The 21,318-nt window shown below is 44.5% G+C and overlaps 2 protein-coding genes across 2 annotated transcripts; one reads left to right on the top strand and one right to left on the bottom strand.

Annotated features, from left to right (window-relative positions):
• Positions 1–271: 271 nt before the first annotated feature.
• ywhaz (tyrosine 3-monooxygenase/tryptophan 5-monooxygenase activation protein, zeta polypeptide) lies at positions 272–20,561 on the bottom strand. The gene is made up of 6 exons (XM_066674141.1): positions 20,400–20,561; positions 11,231–11,534; positions 8,583–8,706; positions 3,791–3,954; positions 2,364–2,459; positions 272–1,609 (listed from the first exon to the last, which is right to left on the bottom strand). Exons 2-6 carry the CDS (start codon positions 11,519–11,521, stop codon positions 1,550–1,552), a joined length of 735 nt encoding a protein of 244 aa, XP_066530238.1. The 5' UTR covers positions 11,522–11,534; positions 20,400–20,561; the 3' UTR covers positions 272–1,549.
• On the top strand, positions 12,914–17,919 carry LOC136700235 (trichohyalin-like). Its single transcript, XM_066675517.1, has 5 exons — positions 12,914–12,949; positions 13,654–14,274; positions 14,380–16,881; positions 16,987–17,475; positions 17,653–17,919. The coding sequence occupies exons 1-5, from the start codon at positions 12,914–12,916 to the stop codon at positions 17,917–17,919; spliced, it is 3,915 nt and encodes a 1,304-aa protein (XP_066531614.1).
• Positions 20,562–21,318: the final 757 nt, after the last annotated feature.

Genomic DNA, 21,318 nt, shown 5'->3' with positions numbered 1-21,318 from the left:
CTTCAAGTCCCGACCGAACAAGTAGGAGTCTTTCACTGCTGCCAGCATCACACACTTCTCTTGGTCATAGAGTCACTCTGTGTAATGCACCCTTTCACAGCACTAATCACAATCACGTTTTCACGTAAACACAAGTCTAAATCACCGCTGTACATCGTCTGAACACAGCAGCTGTGGGAAATTCCTCTGAAAGTTCAGAAGGGGTTTCCCTCTCCCGGAGTCTGGAGAGACGCATCGCTTTAAAACAAAGACCACACTGGAGATTGTCTTTTTTTTGTTTCATTTATTGTTTCACTGAAATCACGTCCCACCCCAGTAAGAACGAACAATTACGCTCGGTGTTCTGTATGAAGAGACAACTCTACTGTAGCTAGCCCACACAGCGATAACCTCCGCTTAACCCTGATTAACTGCCCTTAACTGCCCACATGCATCCTAGGCGAGTATCAAAAGACGAGAGAAAATGAGAGTAGTACAAAAACAAGGACCGAAAAAAAACCTCCTAACAGTGACTAGGTAGATAAGCAAGCTCATGGAAAAGTCTTACTGCTGAAAAAGAAGGACATATCAAAGTTACAGTTTCAAGCAAAATGCATCACGTCCAGGTCTGAGCTCGTGCTGTACCTCGGAGAAGGTGGACGCACATCGTGTGGAGAAACGAACCGGAAGATAAACATGGAGCAGGCTTCCTTTACTGCCCCTCGGAAAGGTGCCTTTCTCCGGAGTCTGTGAGGAAACGCCTGCAGTCTAAAACCCATACCAGCCCAACGTCTAAACACAGCCCTAAACAAGCGCTCTCTCTCTCTCACACACACACACACACACACACATACTCTCACACACACGGTTGTGTTGGTCTCCTGGTGTAAACCACAGATGTATCAATGATGTAAATATGAATCACATAAACATACATTTACTAAACCCACACGTTCCTTTGTGTTGGCGTAGGGCTGCACAATACCCCGGTTCTGTTTGGTCATCAATACTGATATCACAAGTGTCTGACCCTTAGTGCGGTCCAATTCATGGTGGTCTGTGTGTTTCTATCGAACCTAAACATTCACGACGTGCGCGGGAACACAGGCCTGGACCTTTAACTTTAATCAACACTGGGCCGAAAAAGAGTGGGGTCCCCAGAGTGTCCAGACCTGTGCAGAAGGCTGCAGTATGCAAATGAGCCCTCTGACCAGTATAATTTGATAAATGAAGACACTGACTTTAGTTCGCTCAACACTGCTGCTCTATCAATCAATCAATCAATCATCTGCCAATTCATTATCTATAGACTGTAAGGCAATGTGTCCCAGATCAACAGAAAGGATGGTATGTATTGTGCAGCCCTATGTTTGTGCCAGAGAAACCACAAGATCTCCACACACACCCCTGCCCACGCACACACACTTTCTCTCTCTCACACACACACACACACACAGACACACACACACACACACACACACACACACACACACACACAAACGCTCAGGGCAGGGGCCGTGAGGAGGAGAGCGAGTTTCTCAGTGTCGTATGAAGCGATGGCTGGAGATGGTTAGTTTTCTCGTCCTTCCTCAGTCTCCTCTGCCTCGGCCTGAGTGTCTGAGGTCCAGAGCTGAAAAACAGAAAAGAGCACAGCTTTGTTACAGTGGGCAAATGTTTACATCCTACAGTCCTCTCTCTCTCTCTGCACTTTTCCACTGCATGGTCCCTACTCAACTTGACTGGTCCTGGTTCTGGAAGTGGGTTCTTGTTTAGTGGCTGTTCTCTCGTGGTTCAGAGCGAGTCGAGTAGGGACTAAACCGTGGCGTGTAAACCTTGCAGAGCGCTGATCGTCCAGAGAGAGTCGTCACTCTACGCCACGCAACGCAGACGACCAGCACCAACTCTCCATCTGTAAAATCTCCAGCTGCAGCAGAGATCACGTTTGTTTTTATCCGACTCACGACGGCAGCTCGTAAAATTACGCCGTAGTCTTTTGAAGAGGTTCAAACGCTCCTTGGATCGGTGGCCGACAAAAGAATCCAGCGAGAGCTGGACGCTGCAACAAGGAAGGAACAAACTCTACTGATCTGTCTGAACTGATGACGGAGCTGTGTTCCGTCCCAAACAACAACAACAATAACGTAATGCTTTCGCTGCCGTTGTTGTGGTTTCCCGAGCCTGATGTTCCCGTTAGAGATGGGGGTTTGGCAATGGAAAACCAACCAGGGAACAAACAGACAGTAAACTCGGTACCATACAGTGGAAAATTCTCAAAGCAGGTGACTGACATTTCATTAAGAACCAGAATTGTGTTCCACTCTGGGGAAGTGAATTCACTCTCATTAAATAGTATAAAACACAAGTGAATAGAGAGAGGAACTCACTGTCAGATTGTCTCTTAGTAACTGCATGATGAGTGTGCTGTCTTTGTACGACTCCTCGGTCAACTGGTCCAGCTCAGCAATCGCATCGTCAAATGCCTGAAGAGAGAGAGGAAAAAAAAGGGAAACGACTTTTACATTCACACACAGTCAAACCCCAGCTGCACAGAGTCTGAGTGTTATTCACAAGGATGAGCTGGAGAACAGCAACAGGCCACAGTGTCACACCCACATCAGAAACTCTGGATCTGCTCTGTTTAATGTGAAAGCGCAACACCTCAGCTCTGTTCTCTCTAGACGCTTCACAGCAGTTCACAATATGAGACCTTACAGTGGACTGGGGCAGCTCTAGCAGGGTATCCTCTGAAAGTGCCATGTATAAAAGAGACATGAGAATCTCACTTGGTCAGTGTATGTGCATATTAAACCGGAGTCCACCAACCCCGACCCCGAGCGCACAGCAGTGAGGAGCTAAAAAGCACTGTCTTTTTAGTCGTTTTCGCTCAGTTGTCTTTCTTCTCCGTTCCCGTTTTTACTCAATGCTCTTATTTCTCCACTCTCATTGTGTCCATTTTGCTGCATTTAACCTTGTCTTTGCGCTCTAACAAAAACGCGGGTCCAGCGCTGTGATTGGGCAGATTCAGATGAGGGGGCGGGGCCATACTAAAGTTTACACTTGACTCCAGTAGCGGAGAGGAATGAGAACGACTCGTTTTATCCTGTGTTTTCTGAATCAGGCAGAGCACATCTTAATCATATAAGACAAAGAAGGGACTCTAGTATTGGTCACTTAGACCTTAACGGGACACTCTGAGAGTGAGGCCAGTTGTGCACTAGGACTCCAGCCTCAGGATCGGACCGAGGTGATGCCTCTGCCGTCCTAGGCCAGGAATCCTAGAGAGCACAACTGGCCTCGGTCTCTGGGTGAGTGGGACGGCACCTACTCTCCCCCACTTCCCTGCTCGTGGATGTAGACAGCACAAACGTCTGTTGACTGATGTGACAGATCTGGGCAGTGTGTGTGCTCTTGTCGGATGCGCCAAGCTGTTCAGCTGTGGTGTGTTAGAGGTCGTTCGGAACAAAGTGTGGCTCCACCCTCTCAAGGCTGCGGGGAATGCGTGAGATGGGGAACTGGAGAGAACTAATAATTAGAGAGTAAACTAAACCAAATCCAGGAGTAAACAATAGAAAAAGGGCAAATTAAACCCATGAAGTCCAGGCTAGAATGAAACTGGGCAGTTGGGCACATTGCACTGCACTGAGCTCAGGCCTTGAGCCTAAGACAGGGACTGAAGGTTTGTTGTGTTTAAGATCAAAGACCTGGAGATTAATATGTAACTGGGTGTATTTAAAAAAAAAAAAATTAATTCACAGTTTAATTGGTCCCTAAAACGCCTAAGTGCTTTCTCCGGTGTCTGGACAGCGCTGACCTTCTTGGCGAGTTCGCAGGCCTTTTCCGGGGAGTTGAGGATCTCGTAGAAGAAGACGGAGAAGTTGAGCGCGAGGCCGAGGCGGATGGGGTGGGTCGGCTGCATGCTTTCTTTACTGATGTCGAACGCTCCCTGGTACGCCAGCTCAGACTTGCCGATGATATCTGGAGGGAGAAAAGAAGAATGATTAACCAACAAAGAAACAAATAAATGGATCAGAGAAAAGAGCGAGGACAGAGACCTTCCACTCACATCACAACAAACCTCTGACATCAGAGAGCACACTTCATTTCACATTTACAGTTCCACATCAAGTATTTATATCACGACGTATTTCCTAATTTGGGTCGATACGATACAACTCTGTTATCGAAATAAACATGAAACCCACTGAAAAACATCCAAGAACAAACATCACCATTGAACATCACACGCTGGGCACGGTGGCGCAGAAGGTAGTGTCGCAGTCACACAGCTTGGAGGTTGTGGGTTCGATTCCTCCGGGTGACTGTCTGTGAGGAGTGTGGTGTGTTCTCCCTGTGTCTGAGTGGGTTTCCTTCGGGTGACTGTCTGTGAGGAGTGTGGTGTGTTCTCCCTGTGTCTGAGTGGGTTTCCTTCGGGTGACTGTCTGTGAGGAGTGTGGTGTGTTCTCCCTGTGTCTGCGTGGGTTTCCTCCGGGTGACTGTCTGTGAGGAGTGTGGTGTGTTCTCCCTGTGTCTGCGTGGGTTTCCTCCAGGTGACTGTCTGTGAGGAGTGTGGTGTGTTCTCCCTGTGTCTGTGTGGGTTTCCTCCGGGTAACTGTCTGTGAGGAGTGTGGTGTGTTCTCCCTGTGTCTGCGTGGGTTTCCTCCGGGTGACTGTCTGTGAGGAGTGTGGTGTGTTCTGCCTGTGTCTGAGTGGGTTTCCTCCGGGTGACTGTCTGTGAGGAGTGTGGTGTGTTCTCCCTGTGTCTGAGTGGGTTTCCTCCGGGTGACTGTCTGTGAGGAGTGTGGTGTGTTCTCCCTGTGTCTGCGTGGGTTTCCTCCGGGTGCTCCGGTTTCCTCCCAGAGTCCAAAAACACACGTTGGTAGGTGGATTGGCGACTCAAAAGTGTTCGCAGGTGTGAGTGTGTGAGTGAGTGTTGCCCTGTTAAGGACTGGCGCACCCTCCAGAGTGTATTCCCACCTTGCGCCCAACCCCGTGACCCTGAACTGGATAAGGGTTACAGATAATGAATGAATGAATGAATGAATATTTCAAAGCGGCCTTTTTTTTTCAAAACCCTACTTCTGTCAATCAGTGCCTGAGGGGGCGGGACTCTGCGTGTGATTGGCTGGTTGCTGTGAACTGGAAACGATATGAATGACTCGCATGTTCACGTCAATGGTGGGACGTGGACTGTGAGATTAAACAAGGTGACTTTAATATTTTAACACTGATCAGTGGTATTTACAGTAAAAGAATAAATGGTGTAGGTGCAAACAAAGCCACATTTAAAAGGAAGGTTTTTAACCAGCTCCAAACTATTTAAGTTGCATTAGCGACTATATGAAGCTAAATGGCTAAATTAAGGAAACCTAGGCTAAACTTAACCTAGCTAAAGATTCCCTAACCCTAGCCCCGAGCTCTGTGGTAAACCTCCTCCCAGGATAAAAAACCTGAAGATACAGAATAATACAGAAAAACCAAAACCACCCCCCCACCACACACCCTGGGCTCGTGGGAAAGAGACTGAACACTGCACTCACAAAGACATGACCTGAGTCAACATTGTTTACGTAAGTGTTAGTCACACTGTGGGTGTAGAACAGCAAGAGGAAACGGGACACTGATAAACACTGTACTCACACTCCTCCGGGCCCTGGCTCCTCTCTACAACACTATTATGGGTCTTATTTGGTCCTTGGAATTAGCACTGTGGCTTGCCCTGTACTACTGTGTGTGTCTGCCTTTTTCTCTTGCTCTCTCTCCCTGTCTGTAGGTGGAGCTCTCATGTACAGCTGGGTGCTGGGAAGGTGCTTCCTGTGAGTGTCTATAAAGAAGCAGGAAGCTGAAGAAGGTGCAGCCCCCTCATGCCATTTGTGGAAAGCCATGTTGTGTAACTTGGTTTTTGTGTGTATCTGTGTGAGAACATTGGGAATCTGAATAGTGTGTTTTTCCGTATCTTGGTCCCTGTGAATGTTAGTTGTGTTCTGTTTTCTTATTTTTTTATCATCTGTGAAAGAAGGGGATAAGCACTATTTGGTTTGTATATGTCTGCGTTTGTCCTGGCTCTTCATAGGGATAGGGAGATAGTGAGTCAGGGATATTTATTGTCATTTCTCAGTTCATTTGTTTGTATAGGGAAACTAGTTTTGGGGTTGGAGTTAGTGTTGTGAGGCCTCAAAGACTCCTCTCTGCGACACTCCCCTCCCAGAATGTAACCTCTCCACCATTTAAGGTGGAAAGCAACATTGTTGAAAGGAAGCTTGTAGGGCAGAATGTAATTCTGCCCCATTTAAGGTGGAATGGAAAATTGTTAAATAGAGGTTTAGGACCAGAATGTAATTCTGCCCCATTTAAGGTGGAATGGAAAATTGTTGAATAGACGTTTAGGACCAGAATGTAACTTCTGCCCCATTTAAGGTGGAATGGAAAATTGTTGAATAGAGGTTTAGGACCAGAATGTAACTTCTGCCCCATTTAAGGTGGAATGGAAAATTGTTGAATAGAGGTTTAGGACCAGAATGTAATTCTGCCCCATTTAAGGTGGAATGGAAAATTGTTGAATAGAGGTTTAGGACCAGAATGTAACTTCTGCCCCATTTAAGGTGGAATGGTGTTTATTAAAAAAAATAAAATAATTAATAATAATAAAAATAAAAAGCAAGCCTAGGGCCCAAAATGTAACTTGTGCACCATTTAAGGTGGAATGGGAAAGAAGTTTATGAAGGTATAATGGCAGTCAGTGTCCATATTCTGCTAGTACGGTAAGCGTCTGAGAACTCCAGACACTTTCTCTTCTTCATTCATTTGTCTACTGGGTGTGGAGCACAAGCTGAGGCCTGTTACAACTGTGACTCAGAGAGCAGGAAACTGTGTGTGTGTGTGTGTGTGTAAGTAACGGGGCAGTTACAGAGGGCATAGGAACCACTAACTGGAGAGAAGTTCAGCCGGATGCTGCTTTATAAGGAAATAAACTCTGCCCCAACATGTGTGTGCGCTGCAGCTGCCGGTTCATAGTGTTCAGAGTATTCAGAGCTAGGCGTGTGCTCAGGACACACTGTGTTAACTGCTCTAACACTTACACCACATTTACACCTTGTTTCTTAAATTCTGGGCACTGTACATTCACAGTGTGTACATTCTCTGGGCTGTGGAGCGGTGTGTGTGTGCTCCAGAAACAATTCAAATCTTCACTGCATATCTTCCAATATTTATAATAAAACACTAAAATAGTCAAGAGGAACAAAATCCTGAATGCTGGACAAGCACGTGTACACAAACACGAGGGTGACCCACTACTTCTGTCCGAACCGCCGCAAACTCAACAACTCTGAAAAGCTTTAAGGAGATGTGTCACTTTGCACATTGGAAAAAAGCTCAGGTGCTTGTACGCAGCCCTGGCTCAGTAAATAGGAAACAAACAATGTGTATCGGTCAGGCTTTCTGTCTTTAAGCCATAGTCTAGAATAGTTTCAAGAACAGAAGTTCTCCAGATTCGTCAACATTGCCTTTAAGACACTAGAGGAAAAAGCAAATTGCCCAGATCTGTCACATCAGCTGAAAGATTCCAGTGTTAACCATCGCCGTGAGCAGAGAGCTGAGTGAACGGGAGGGTCATCCCACCCACACAGAGAGGGAAGTCATCTATTTTCTATAGGACTCCCGGCATCAAACGGATGAGGCATCACCTGGGATAGAAGCAGTCAACACCTACACGGTTGCGGAAACACCCAGGATGTTTATTTAAGCTCCGTTTTGTTTTTCTCTGCTGTTAAACAAATTCAGAGATGTCAATAAACTGAAAACTCTGAGGAGTCTCAATAAAGTATGTTTACACCACAAACACAACACACCATGCTCCAAGGAGAACATTAACTGTGTATTTAGTTACATCAGCTCAACACGCTTGGAGGAGAACACTAAGTGCTAGTTCAAGTGAATACAGGAAAATATAGTACTTTTATTTGTACTATTTCTCCAATGGAAATATGACCCAGTCTTCACTGGAACTTAATCCATGACTTTGAGACTTCATGAAGCATTACTTAAGATATGATTTTCATAAATAAATAACGCCCCCTCATCTGAGTCTGTCCAATCACAGCGCTGGACCCGCGTTTGTGTGTGTGCACAAAGACGAGGTTAAATGCCCCTATACAGACACAATGAGCGAGGAGAAATAAAAGCACTGAGTAAAAACAGAGCGCAAACGGCTAAAAACCAGACATTCTGCTCCTTGCTCCTCACTGCTGTGAACTCAGGGTCGGGGTGAACAAGTGGCGTTCTGAACAGTGCTGTTTACACAGGGGGAGAACGCCGCTGTGGGGCTTGAGGGGTTTGGACCAAAGCAGGTCACAGATGTTTCATTAAGAACCAGAACTGTGTTCCACTGTGGAGAAAAGGGCGAAGATGCCCCAGTTACTGAGAACAAAACAGTTGAAACAAATTTTGGGAAAACCGTCAGTGGGCGTAGGAGGACATCCCGGACAGAAGTTTATATAGGGTCATTATTTTAGTCCTTACTATTCCTTCTACTAAAACACGCAGCATCATCCCTGACTGGTTGAAATAATGAAATGGAAATAAAGGATTCGTTTAAGGACACTCACCTTTCTTTTCGTCTCCTGTAGCGACCTCGGCCAGGTAGCGGTAGTAGTCTCCCTTCATCTTCAGGTAAAACACCTGACTCTCAGCAGGAGCTGAGGCGGGGATCAGGAACTTATCCAGGAGGTCCTGCAGAGGGAAAGAACACACACACCTTAGAGCTTTAATCAGGGCATAAATACTGGTCCTTTTTAAACTGCTGTGAACCCAAACTGGGAGAACAGCAACACTGTTACATCAGTTCAACACGCTCTCAGGAGAACACTAACGGGTGATTCTGTTACTTCAGACCGACACACTTTCATGATTGAGAAACACTAACAACACAGTTCTGTGATGTTAGCTAATCGACAAGGTGGTTACGTAGCATCCTGCTGAGTGCAGGGGAGGGGGGGGGGCAATTCTAGGACTAGAGATATTTGGGTTAAGCAAAGAGAGAGAGAGAGAGAGAACCTCTACACTGTTATTCTTATTCACACACGTTTGTTCATTATTGATATAAAATTCAGATGATGTTTCCTCTGTTTGCGCTGGAAACCGGTCTAATGTGTTTACGAAGCCGCACTGTCTGTAAACGGGTAAAACAGATTAGTGTCTCTGTTGGTATGCTAGGCTTTGTGTCTCTCTCTGCTCACAGCTGAGAAACAGCATCTGGTGTGTTTTAAGACAACGGGGGAATCTCCAAATATTGAAAAGCACGAACCGAGATGAGGATATTGCTCTGTTCCTTCTCCATAAAATGGAAAAGTCTCTGAATTCAGGAGAGCGCTACCTGCATGAGGACCAGTACCCTGAGAGAGTCGTCACCCTACGCCACTCAACGCAGACGACCAGCACCAACTCTCCATCTGTAAAACCTCCAGCTGCAGCAGAGATCACGTTTGTTTTTATCCGACTCACGACGGCAGCTCGTAAAATGACGCCGTGGTCTTTTGAAGAGGTTCAAACGCTCCTTGGATCGGTGGCCGACGAAAGAATCCAGCGAGAGCTGGACGCTGCAACAAGGAAGGAACAAACTCTACTGATCTGTCTGAACTGATGACGGAGCTGTGTTCAGTCCCAAACAACAACAACACGCCAATACACGTGGCAGTAGAAAAGTGACCAGGGACCAAGGAACAAACAGAGAGTAGAGTCGAGTAGAGCCGGCACCACACAACCCTGAGCATAAGTTTATGGAAAACTGTCCACAACTAACCTGTATGTCTGCATTCCTTTCAGCAGTACCTCCCCAATTTCCTCCAATAACTTAAAATCATTCAATTTTAAGCACAGAAAATATGAATAAGTTAATGCTTCATCCGTGCTAATAGCTATAGCTTTAAACCTTTGGCTGCACGACTGAAGGTTTAACCATGAGGTGGACTGTGATCGAGGTGGTAAGACGGGGCTAAAACTGGGCTAAAACACCTTGTACATTACCATCAACATTCAGTGCTGCATTCTTCCAGAAACAGGACACAGCAGAGCAGAGAATGACAGGAATGTCACCCATGTCAAGAGTTTTCATGTGACACATTTAAGCCTCATTTTTTCTAAACAAAAGCACAGTAGCAGAAAGAGAAGCCGCCCAGGCTGTGAATATTCCCTGCTGCAGAGATTAGCACACATCAATTACTCAGAATTACTCAGTCTATGTGGAGGTTTCTACTGTATAAAAAACAAGCTCCATAAGGTCCATATGATCTCATGGTCTTACATGTAACACAATGTGGGAAGAGACGATGTCACGTGATATTCAACCGTATAAATATAAAAAAAAAGAAATCCTACAAATGGTCTATAAAACTCATGACACGATGCAAGCACTCTGACAAACTGTAATGCACTACAGGAAGAGTAGGGGGCATACAGATTCAGTTTTTATTTATTTATTTAAAATTAAAATTAAGGAAACTTTATCTCCAAATGTGTGTGTGATTTGAGCCTCAGTTCGCTGGAAAATACAAAACATATTTCAGAAGTTTTCTGTTCTTCCAGCACCAGTCGCTCAAACAGGTGTCGGTGTGCACTGTGGGGCTGTGCTGAGCTGAACTGCACAGTGCCGAAAACCCTTCATTCTGCCCATGCTCTCAGATATGAGGCCCAAGCGGACCGACAGTGCATTCCCCACAGTAATATTTATACAGTGTTAATCTTTTGAGACTGTATGAGAAATGTGGATACTGCCCATCCCTAATTGGCATAATGCCCATTTTAAAACACCAGGTCTGAAAATCAAGCTTATTTTTTTCAACACATTAGTTTCCGTTTTGGCTTGGGACTTGAATCCAGTGCACAACTCCCTGATTATGAATTTATTTATTATTATTATTATTATATATTTTTAGGAAAACATTAGAGGGTGAAGGGTGTAATAAAATCTGTAGCTCTTTTGATTCAAAAAGATAAATCAGTGATCAATTCTTCAACCCTGGACTCGACCAATGTTTTTTTTTTTTTTCAAAACTGCTGCTAACACAGCACTGAGCAGCTTAACACACTGGAGGACAACGCAAACTGCCCAGATCTGTCACATCAGCCGATAAACTACCCCCGTACACAGAGAGATGGGAGACATCTCTAGACCTCAGTGCTGAGGCATCACAGGGAAGTGAACTCATCGCCAGCGGTTCAGAGTAAACACAGACTGATCTCAGTAAACCAGACTCACGAGCACGTCATTGCAGATGGACTTCAGCTCCTTCTCAATCTTCTCCCGATACTCTTTGGCCATCTGCTGCTTCTCGCTGGCGTCCGTCTTCTGCTCGATGCTGGAGATGACCCTCCAGGATGAGCGCCGCGCTCCCACCACGTTCTTGTAGGCGACGGAGAGCAGGTTCCTCTCCTCGTCCGACAGCGTCTCGCCCTGCTCCGTCACGGCCTTCATAGAGGACGCCATGTCGTCGTAGCGCTCCGCCTGCTCCGCGAGCTTCGCCTTCTGTACGAGCTGAGCCTTTTCCATCACTGATCACGTTCTGGAAGAGACAGAAGGGGAAGCAGTGATAGATTAGTGATACACAGGAGTCAAACAGCCCCTGGCCATGACTGGAGATCTTATAAAGACAACTACTACTTCTACAAAAGTACGTAACATTATTTTTATTTAAAATAATTCAGCTTCTCAATATGCGTGGCACTTATATAAAATTAATATAACACAAGAACATAAATACACTAAAAGTAGGGCTGTGCAATAATTCAATATCAATATATATCACAATATACAATGTTTCAATAACAACTACATGATTTTCACACACATTTCACAGCATCTGTCACTGACTGAGGTACATTACAGGACACTGCCCTCAGCACTCAATTTACAATTTAGTTTAAATACACTAATATGGTCCAGAGGTCTGTGTTTGATGGTGATGTCATGTTTCCTGTTTGTTCTGGGAAGTTTTTCAGCGGATATTTTATTGTTCATGTTGAGATCACAGTTCTATCGTATCGACCTAAATTAAGAAATATATTGTGATGTAAATATTGGCCGTATCGTCCAGCTCTGTGTAAAAGTAAGTGTTTTTATTGTGTAAAACGTAGCTGTGTTGTGAGAGAGCATGAAGAACAATGTGTTTAAGTGTTTCCAGATCAAACAAAGTTCTCTTTGATCGTATGGATTTGTTAAATCAACAGCACTCTTGATTTAACACAATTAAGTATTTATTGACCTCTAAAGCTAGGGACTGGACTGTCACGAGGAGAGGTGTGGAAAGGGTTAAACCAACACATTCTCTCTCACACACACAGTATCACACTCAGTGGAATAATGGGGTTGTTTTTATTCTAATATTAGGGTTATTGTTAGATTTATGAATCTCAGTTTCTCAGGAGCCTCATGCAGCTCCTGTGCAATGAGCTCCTCTTGTGAGCAATGGTTTCTGACTGACGAAGGGGCTGACCAACCAGGGGGAGAGTTCTGGGTGACAATTTGCTCATTATCATTTAAAGGAAAGCGGGCGTTCTGAACAGGGGCTGTTTACACAGGGGGAGAACACTGCTGTGGGGCTCGTGGGGTGTTCCACTGTGGAGACGAGGGAGAGGACGTCCCCATTAAGGTTCGGTCCTCAGTAACACAGGCTAGAAATAAAACTCCAGCTCTTTCAAACAGAACTGAGCCTCCACCCCGACTCCTTCACGACATAAACACCATTTCAAATGCAACACGTGTAAAAACAAAGATTAGGACTGTTTTTGTGTTAATTAAAACGCTTCAGGCGTGAAATGATCTTAAACGATATATCAGCCAGAATACATCCATGTGGACATTACTGGATATCACTCTAATCCACCATAACTTGGCAAAATCAATGATGTTGGGTTCCTTCTTGATTCCAGAGCTGAGCAGAGCATGACGACACTCTCAGTGAGGAATGCTGTGGATGACGTATCCCAACATAAATGCATCTGGCGGAGAACTGGTTACATTCAGGGATCTTATCTCATCTCTCACAATTACAGGAAAACCATGCTCCTGTGATCCATTATTTATAATCAGTTGACTATGGATCTCAAAACTCATACAGGAACTAAACAGGAACAACCTAAACAACAATTCTGTTACCACGGATTCTGAGTGTTTATTACTTGCTTTTAAATCTCTGTTGCATCTTATGTAAGCTCATAAAAATGACCTTTAACCTGCCTTCAGTTTTCATGCAGCGATCAGTAGTAACACAGACTTTCTCTAGTGTTTAATGATGCAGTCATAATAAACGATTACGTGAGGGGATTTCTACCCGTTTAAACACATGCAAATCTAAAACGAGTTTCCAAAACAGACGTATGAATCCCTGGGACTTTGTCTGTGACTGTGTTTCAGCACCTGCACAACGATTTCTCAGAACCAGGAAACAACTGGCCATGGCCACTCTGAGAAACCTATATTTCCCACAATTCCCTGCTCCAACAGATAAACCCTGCACTTCCTTTTATTGTAAATGTTGACTGTTTAGGAGAATATTAACTTAAGAGAGATTTCACAGAATGTTTAGAGAACAGTGTTAAACATCAGCACAGGAATAAACCCCGAATTAACACAAAATACTATAACACTCATGAAAAACTTTTAGCTTCATTTGTTTACTACAGGAGCCCTATAAGAGACGCTACAGTTTAGTACAGGAGCCCTATAAGAGACGCTACAGTTTAGTACAGGAGCCCTATAAGAGACGCTACAGTTTAGTACAGGAGCCCTATAAGAGACGCTACAGATTAGTACAGGAGCCCTATAAGAGACGCTACAGTTTAGTACAGGAGCCCTATAAGAGACGCTACAGTTTACTACAGGAGCCCTATAAGAGACGCTACAGATTAGTACAGGAGCCCTATAAGAGACGCTACAGTTTAGTACAGGAGCCCTATAAGAGACGCTACAGTTTACTACAGGAGTCCTATAAGAGACGCTACAGTTTACTACAGGAGCCCTATAAGAGACGCTACAGTTTACTACAGGAGCCCTATAAGAGACGCTACAGTTTAGTACAGGAGCCCTATAAGAGACGCTACAGTTTACTAAAGGAGCCCTATAAGAGACGCTACAGTTTAGTACAGGAGCCCTATAAGAGACGCTACAGTTTACTACAGGAGCCCTATAAGAGACGCTACAGATTAGTACAGGAGCCCTATAAGAGACGCTACAGTTTAGTACAGGAGCCCTATAAGAGAGACTACAGTTTAGTACAGGAGTCCTATAGGAGACGCTACAGATTCGTACAGGAGCCCTATAAGAGACGCTAGAGTTTACTACAGGAGTCCTATAAGAGACGCTACAGTTTAGTACAGGAGCCCTATAAGAGACACTACAGTTTAATACAGGAGCCCTATAAGAGACGCTACAGTTTAGTACAGGAGTCCTATAAGAGACACTACAGTTTAGTACAGGAGCCCTATAAGAGACGCTACAGTTTAGTACAGGAGTCCTATAAGAGACACTACAGTTTAGTACAGGAGCCCTATAAGAAATGCTACAGTTTAGTACAGGAGTCCTATAAGAGACACTACAGTTTAGTACAGGAGCCCTATAAGAGACGCTACAGTTTAGTACAGGAGTCCTATAAGAGACGCTACAGTTTAGTACAGGAGCCCTATAAGAGACGCTACAGTTTAGTACAGGAGTCCTATAAGAGACACTACAGTTTAATACAGGAGCCCTATAAGAGACGCTACAGTTTAGTACAGGAGTCCTATAAGAGACACTACAGTTTAGTACAGGAGCCCTATAAGAGACGTTACAGTTTAGTACAGGAGCCCTATAAGAGACACTACAGTTTAATACAGGAGCCCTATAAGAGACGCTACAGTTTAGTACAGGAGTCCTATAAGAGACGCTACAGTTTAGTACAGGAGCCCTATAAGAGAGACAACAGTTTAGTACAGGAGTCCTATAGGAGACGCTACAGATTCGTACAGGAGCCCTATAAGAGACGCTACAGTTTACTACAGGAGTCCTATAAGAGACGCTACAGTTTAGTACAGGAGCCCTATAAGAGACACTACAGTTTAATACAGGAGCCCTATAAGAGACGCTACAGTTTAGTACAGGAGTCCTATAAGAGACACTACAGTTTAGTACAGGAGCCCTATAAGAGACGCTACAGTTTAGTACAGGAGTCCTATAAGAGACACTACAGTTTAGTACAGGAGCCCTATAAGAGACGCTACAGTTTAGTACAGGAGCCCTATAAGAGACGCTACAGTTTAGTACAGGAGCCCTATAAGAGACACTACAGTTTAGTACAGGAGCCCTATAAGAGACGTTACAGTTTAGTACAGGAGCCCTATAAGAGACACTACAGTTTAATACAGGAGCCCTATAAGAGACGCTACAGTTTAGTACAGGAGTCCTATAAGAGACGCTACAATTTAGTACAGGAGCCCTATAAGAGAGACAACAGTTTAGTACAGGAGTCCTATAGGAGACGCTACAGATTCGTACAGGAGCCCTATAAGAGACGCTACAGTTTACTACAGGAGCCCTATAAGAGACGCTACAGTTTAGTACAGGAGTCCTATAAGAGACACTACAGTTTAGTACAGGAGCCCTATAAGAGACGCTACAGTTTAGTACAGGAGTCCTATAAGAGACACTACAGTTTAGTACAGGAGCCCTATAAGAGACGCTACAGTTTAGTACAGGAGTCCTATAAGAGACACTACAGTTTAGTACAGGAGCCCTATAAGAGACGCTACAGTTTAGTACAGGAGTCCTATAAGAGACACTACAGTTTAATACAGGAGCCCTATAAGAGACGCTACAGTTTAGTACAGGAGTCCTATAAGAGACACTACAGTTTAGTACAGGAGCCCTATAAGAGACGCTACAGTTTAATACAGGAGCCCTATAAGAGACGCTACAGTTTAGTACAGGAGCCCTATAAGAGACGCTACAGTTTAGTACAGGAGCCCTATAAGAGACTCTACAGTTTAGTACAGGAGCCCTATAAGAGACGCTACAGTTTACTACAGGAGCCCTATAAGAGACGCTACAGATTAGTACAGGAGCCCTATAAGAGACGCTACAGTTTAGTACAGGAGTCCTATAAGAGACACTACAGTTTACTACAGGAGCCCTATAAGAGATGCTACAGTTTACTACAGGAGCCCTATAAGAGAGACAACAGTTTAGTACAGGAGTCCTATAGGAGACGCTACAGATTCGTACAGGAGCCCTATAAGAGACGCTACAGTTTAGTACAGGAGCCCTATAAGAGACACTACAGTTTAATACAGGAGCCCTATAAGAGACGCTACAGTTTAGTACAGGAGTCCTATAAGAGACGCTACAGTTTAGTACAGGAGCCCTATAAGAGACGCTACAGTTTAGTACAGGAGTCCTATAAGAGACACTACAGTTTACTACAGGAGCCCTATAAGAGACGCTACAGTTTACTACAGGAGCCCTATAAGAGACGCTACAGATTAGTACAGGAGCCCTATAAGAGACGCTACAGTTTAGTACAGGAGCCCTATAAGAGACGCTACAGTTTACTACAGGAGCCCTATAAGAGACGCTACAGATTAGTACAGGAGCCCTATAAGAGACACTACAGTTTAGTACAGGAGCCCTATAAGAGACGCTACAGTTTAGTACAGGAGCCCTATAAGAGAGACAACAGTTTAGTACAGGAGTCCTATAGGAGACGCTACAGATTCGTACAGGAGCCCTATAAGAGACGCTACAGTTTACTACAGGAGTCCTATAAGAGACGCTACAGTTTAGTACAGGAGCCCTATAAGAGACGCTACAGTTTAGTACAGGAGCCCTATAAGAGAGACAACAGTTTAGTACAGGAGTCTTATAGGAGACGCTACAGATTCGTACAGGAGCCCTATAAGAGACGCTACAGTTTACTACAGGAGCCCTATAAGAGACGCTAGAGTTTACTACAGGAGCCCTATAAGAGACACTTCAGTTTAATACAGGAGCCCTATAAGAGACGCTACAGTTTAGTACAGGAGTCCTATAAGAGACACTACAGTTTAGTACAGGAGCCCTATAAGAGACACTACAGTTTAGTACAGGAGCCCTATAAGAGACGCTACAGATTAGTACAGGAGCCCTATAAGAGACGCTACAGTTTACTACAGGAGTCCTATAAGAGACGCTACAGTTTACTACAGGAGCCCTATAAGAGACGCTACAGTTTACTACAGGAGCCCTATAAGAGACACTACAGTTTACTACAGGAGCTCTATAAGAGACACTACAGTTTAGTACAGGAGCCCTATAAGAGACGCTACAGTTTAGTACAGGAGCCCTATAAGAGACACTACAGTTCACTACAGGAGCCCTATAAGAGACGCTACAGTTTACTACAGGAGCCCTATAAGAGACACTACAGTTTAGTACAGGAGCCCTATAAGAGACGCTACAGTTTACTACAGGAGCCCTATATGAGACACTACAGTTTAGTACAGGAGCCCTATAAAAGAGACTCTACAGTTTACTACAGGAGCCCTATAAGAGACGCTACAGTTTACTAAAGGATAAGAGAGAATATGTGAGATGTCACTGTTTCTAACAGTCCTGTTACTGCAGTAGATGAAGTGTCTATCTGTCTGTGTGTGTGTGTGTGTGGCCACACCCAGCAGGGTCTACCTGCTGCAACAGGAGAGCCTATCCCCAGGGCAAAGCAGATCCTGGAAACCAACCCATTACAGAATACTCAACCCAACACCAAGCCTAACTCTAGACCCAACATAGACCCAACCCAAAACAACTGGCATCAAGTCAACCCAACGCAACCTAACCCAACCCAGCCCAGCCCAACCTCGCCTAGCCAAACCCAAACCAGCCCAGCCCAACCTCGCCTAGCCAAACCCAAACCAGCCCAGCCCAACACCAGCATGGCCTAGACAAGCCTAGCCTAGCCTAGCCCAACCTAGCCCAGTCCAACATCAGCCTGGCCTAGCCTAGCCTGAAACAACTCAGCCTGGCCATCCAAGCTCTACAAAATCAATCCCAACACACTCAACCCAACATCACCCAATGCGAAAGCTACATAACAAAATCTCAACCCAACACCATGGCAACACAACACAACTTAACCCAACACAACCCAATCTAACCAAATACTAGCCTTACCCATTTCAACCTAACACACACCCAGTCCAACACAATCCATTCCAAAACAAACCCAACACAAACTCAGCCCAACACCAACCCCAAAATAATGACAACTCTACCCCAAATCTACCAGGCCATCCCAGTACAATTTTTAAAAATTAAACTTTATTTAACCAGGTTAGTCCCATTGAGATCACCGATCTCTTATACAAAGGAGACGTGGCCCAAAATGGCAGGAGCACAGTGTTACAACAATTAACGCACACAAAAACTTAAATCAACCCTATGCCATCCCCAACACAACCCCACACCAAATCTACTATGTCTATTCTAAAAGAAATTCAGCCCAACACCAACCGTACCCAGTCCACCCCAGCACAAATTCAACCCTAACACAACCAAAGCCAAGCCTACCCAACAGTATTGTCTCTTATAGGGCTCCTGTAGTAAACTGTAGCGTCTCTTATAGGGCTCCTGTAGTAAACTGTAGCGTCTCTTATAGGGCTCCTGTAGTAAACTGTAGCGTCTCTTATAGGGCTCCTGTAGTAAACTGTAGCGTCTCTTATAGGGCTCCTGTAGTAAACTGTAGCTTCTCTTATAGGGCTCCTGTAGTAAACTGTAGCGTCTCTTATAAGACTCCTGTAGTAAACTCTAGCGTCTCTTATAGGGCTCCTGTACTAAACTGTAGCGTCTCTTATAGGGCTCCTGTAGTAAACTGTAGCGTCTCTTATAGAGCTCCTGTACTAAACTGTAGCGTCTCTTATAGGGCTCCTGTACTAAACTGTAGCGTCTCTTATAGGGCTCCTGTAGTAAACTGTAGCGTCTCTTATAGGGCTCCTGTACTAAACTGTAGCGTCTCTTATAGGGCTCCTGTACTAAACTGTAGCGTCTCTTATAGGGCTCCTGTACTAAACTGTAGCGTCTCTTATAGGGCTCCTGTACTAAACTGTAGCGTCTCTTATAGGGCTCCTGTACTAAACTGTAGCGTCTCTTATAGGGCTCCTGTACTAAACTGTAGCGTCTCTTATAGGGCTCCTGTACTAAACTGTAGCGTCTCTTATAGGGCTCCTGTACTAAACTGTAGCGTCTCTTATAGGGCTCCTGTACTAAACTGTAGCGTCTCTTATAGGGCTCCTGTACTAAACTGTAGCGTCTCTTATAGGGCTCCTGTACTAAACTGTAGCGTCTCTTATAGGGCTCCTGTACTAAACTGTAGCGTCTCTTATAGGGCTCCTGTACTAAACTGTAGCGTCTCTTATAGGGCTCATGTACTAAACTGTAGCGTCTCTTATAGGGCTCCTGTACTAAACTGTAGCGTCTCTTATAGGGCTCCTGTACTAAACTGTAGCGTCTTTTATAGGGCTCCTGTACTAAACTATTGCGTTTACAGGGGTTCCTGAACTACAGTATATTACTCACTCTAGACTAGTATAGTACAGTAATATGGGATTATTACCGTTTTCAACAGGATATTACACCAGTATTTGAAGTTACTTTATGATACACTAAAGGAGCATTAAAGATTATTACAGAAATGACACAAACAAAGAAAAATGACTACGAGAAGTCTTATCCTTTCTTACACTGTGGGATTAAGCCTAATCTCAGACTAAATTTCAGTGTCAGTAGAGCATTACCACGGCAAATAATTCTTTTTAGTCTCGGTTTAGGTTTAATCTGGGTCTGTGAAGCCAGCCCTTAACCCACAGTGTTACAGACATTGCAACACCACCCAGAAATGAATGGAGAGAGCGGTTTCAAGCAGACAGCAAACAGTAGTCGGTGTTATATGAGATAAAAACAATGAACTTTAACATGGAGGAAACCATTTAACAAATTCTAGTGAATCTACAAATGCAAAAGTTGATTATCATTATTGCCCTGACAAAGAAAAGGCAGCAATGTGGCCTCAGTCAGATCAGATCAGATAGATTCCCTCAATGCTGAACTAAGAGAAAGCACTTATCTCCTCTTATAGCTGTATCTGATTATCTACTTGTGCAAGACGCTCAGGAGGAGGCACTCCTATTCATTCCTTGTCTGGTCGCTGTGTGTGAGTTAAGCAGTTAAATATACAGAAACCACCCCAGAAAAACTGCAGCATACCCCCTCCTCTACTTCCTGCCCTCGGAAAGCTATAATATCTTTATTGTCTTCATGAGAAAGAGATGCTCCACACACACAAAAAAGCCACCAGTGCATCACTGCTATGACCCTTGCATTACAAAGGAAGTCCCCATAAGATAGAGAGAGAGGGAATACAACTGACCAGAGGACGTCAACGAGAAGCAGAACGGCGTCTTTATCCCGAAATTGGCGCTGAAAACGAGGTGAAATCGCTGAAAAGTTGGACACCTTGAGACCAGGGCGTGTTCGCAGACCTGCTTCCCAGCTGACAGTCACACAGAGCCACACGGACGCACGGGGTCTCCCACCCAGTCAACACGGCAACCTGCAGGGGCTCCAAGGCGAGGGCGTGGTTTTCGTAACACACCCGCATTCCGTCACGACCCGCCCCTTTGGCGCTACGATTGGCTTTCGCTGCTTACTTACATGAACTTTCAGTCAATCGAAAAGAAGGACACTTACTACTATCGCGCAAGCAGCCAATCACAGCAAACGCTGCTAAGACTCTCCTGAAAACAGGCGTCGTGTTGTGAGTCCTGACGTCAACCGTTTCCAAGGCAACGGCGCTCCTGATTGGGCGGCGAGACACCAACCGACCGTTTTAAAACTTCCCTCAACGGCACACTCACACTGAGGGTTAGTTTCGGAAAAATCCATATATATAATATTAGCTACATATTTAATATAAATACTTATATAGACGCAGTCCCAAATACATACAAATTACTTATATCCTTTATTTCAATTTAAGATGAATGTAAAGAAATGTTATCCCCAACCCCACACCAAAAATTACACAATAAACCAACAGTTCAGTACCAAACACACATCAACTGTCTCAGAAACAAACCCACAAAATAGTAATATTCTTAAATATTAATGCAAGGACTCTGGAATATTTCTTGACATATCTACTAAATGATATTTTAGTGAGCATACTTTCACTACCAACTAAAGTCCAGTCCTTATTATTTCACTCTCTCTTTTATTTTCACATGAATTTTATTAATTCATTCATTTATTCATTGTCTGTAACAGCTTATCCAGTACAGGGTCGCGGA

Source organism: Hoplias malabaricus, chromosome 6, assembly GCF_029633855.1.
Source record: "Hoplias malabaricus isolate fHopMal1 chromosome 6, fHopMal1.hap1, whole genome shotgun sequence".
Classification (NCBI taxonomy): Eukaryota; Metazoa; Chordata; class Actinopteri; order Characiformes; family Erythrinidae; genus Hoplias; species Hoplias malabaricus.
The sequence above is the reverse complement of the archived record's forward strand: the minus strand, read 5'-3'. Positions and strand labels throughout refer to the sequence as shown.

Bases quoted from the DNA above. Each gene is read 5' to 3' on its own strand.
- ywhaz (XM_066674141.1), bottom strand. From the start codon at position 11,521: ATGGAAAAGGCTCAGCTCGTACAGAAGGCGAAGCTCGCGGAGCAGGCG. The intron at 8,707-11,230 runs GTGAGTCTGGTT...TTCCCTCTGCAG, and splicing joins CCATCTGCAATGACGTGCTC to GACCTCCTGGATAAGTTCCT. The intron at 3,955-8,582 runs GTGAGTGTCCTT...TTCTCCCTCCAG, and splicing joins TACAGGAGACGAAAAGAAAG to ATATCATCGGCAAGTCTGAG.
- LOC136700235 (XM_066675517.1), top strand. From the start codon at position 12,914: ATGACGACACTCTCAGTGAGGAATGCTGTGGATGAC. The intron at 14,275-14,379 runs GTACAGGAGCCC...AGTTTAATACAG, and splicing joins ATAGGAGACGCTACAGATTC to GAGCCCTATAAGAGACGCTA. The intron at 16,882-16,986 runs GTACAGGAGCCC...AGTTTAATACAG, and splicing joins ATAGGAGACGCTACAGATTC to GAGCCCTATAAGAGACGCTA.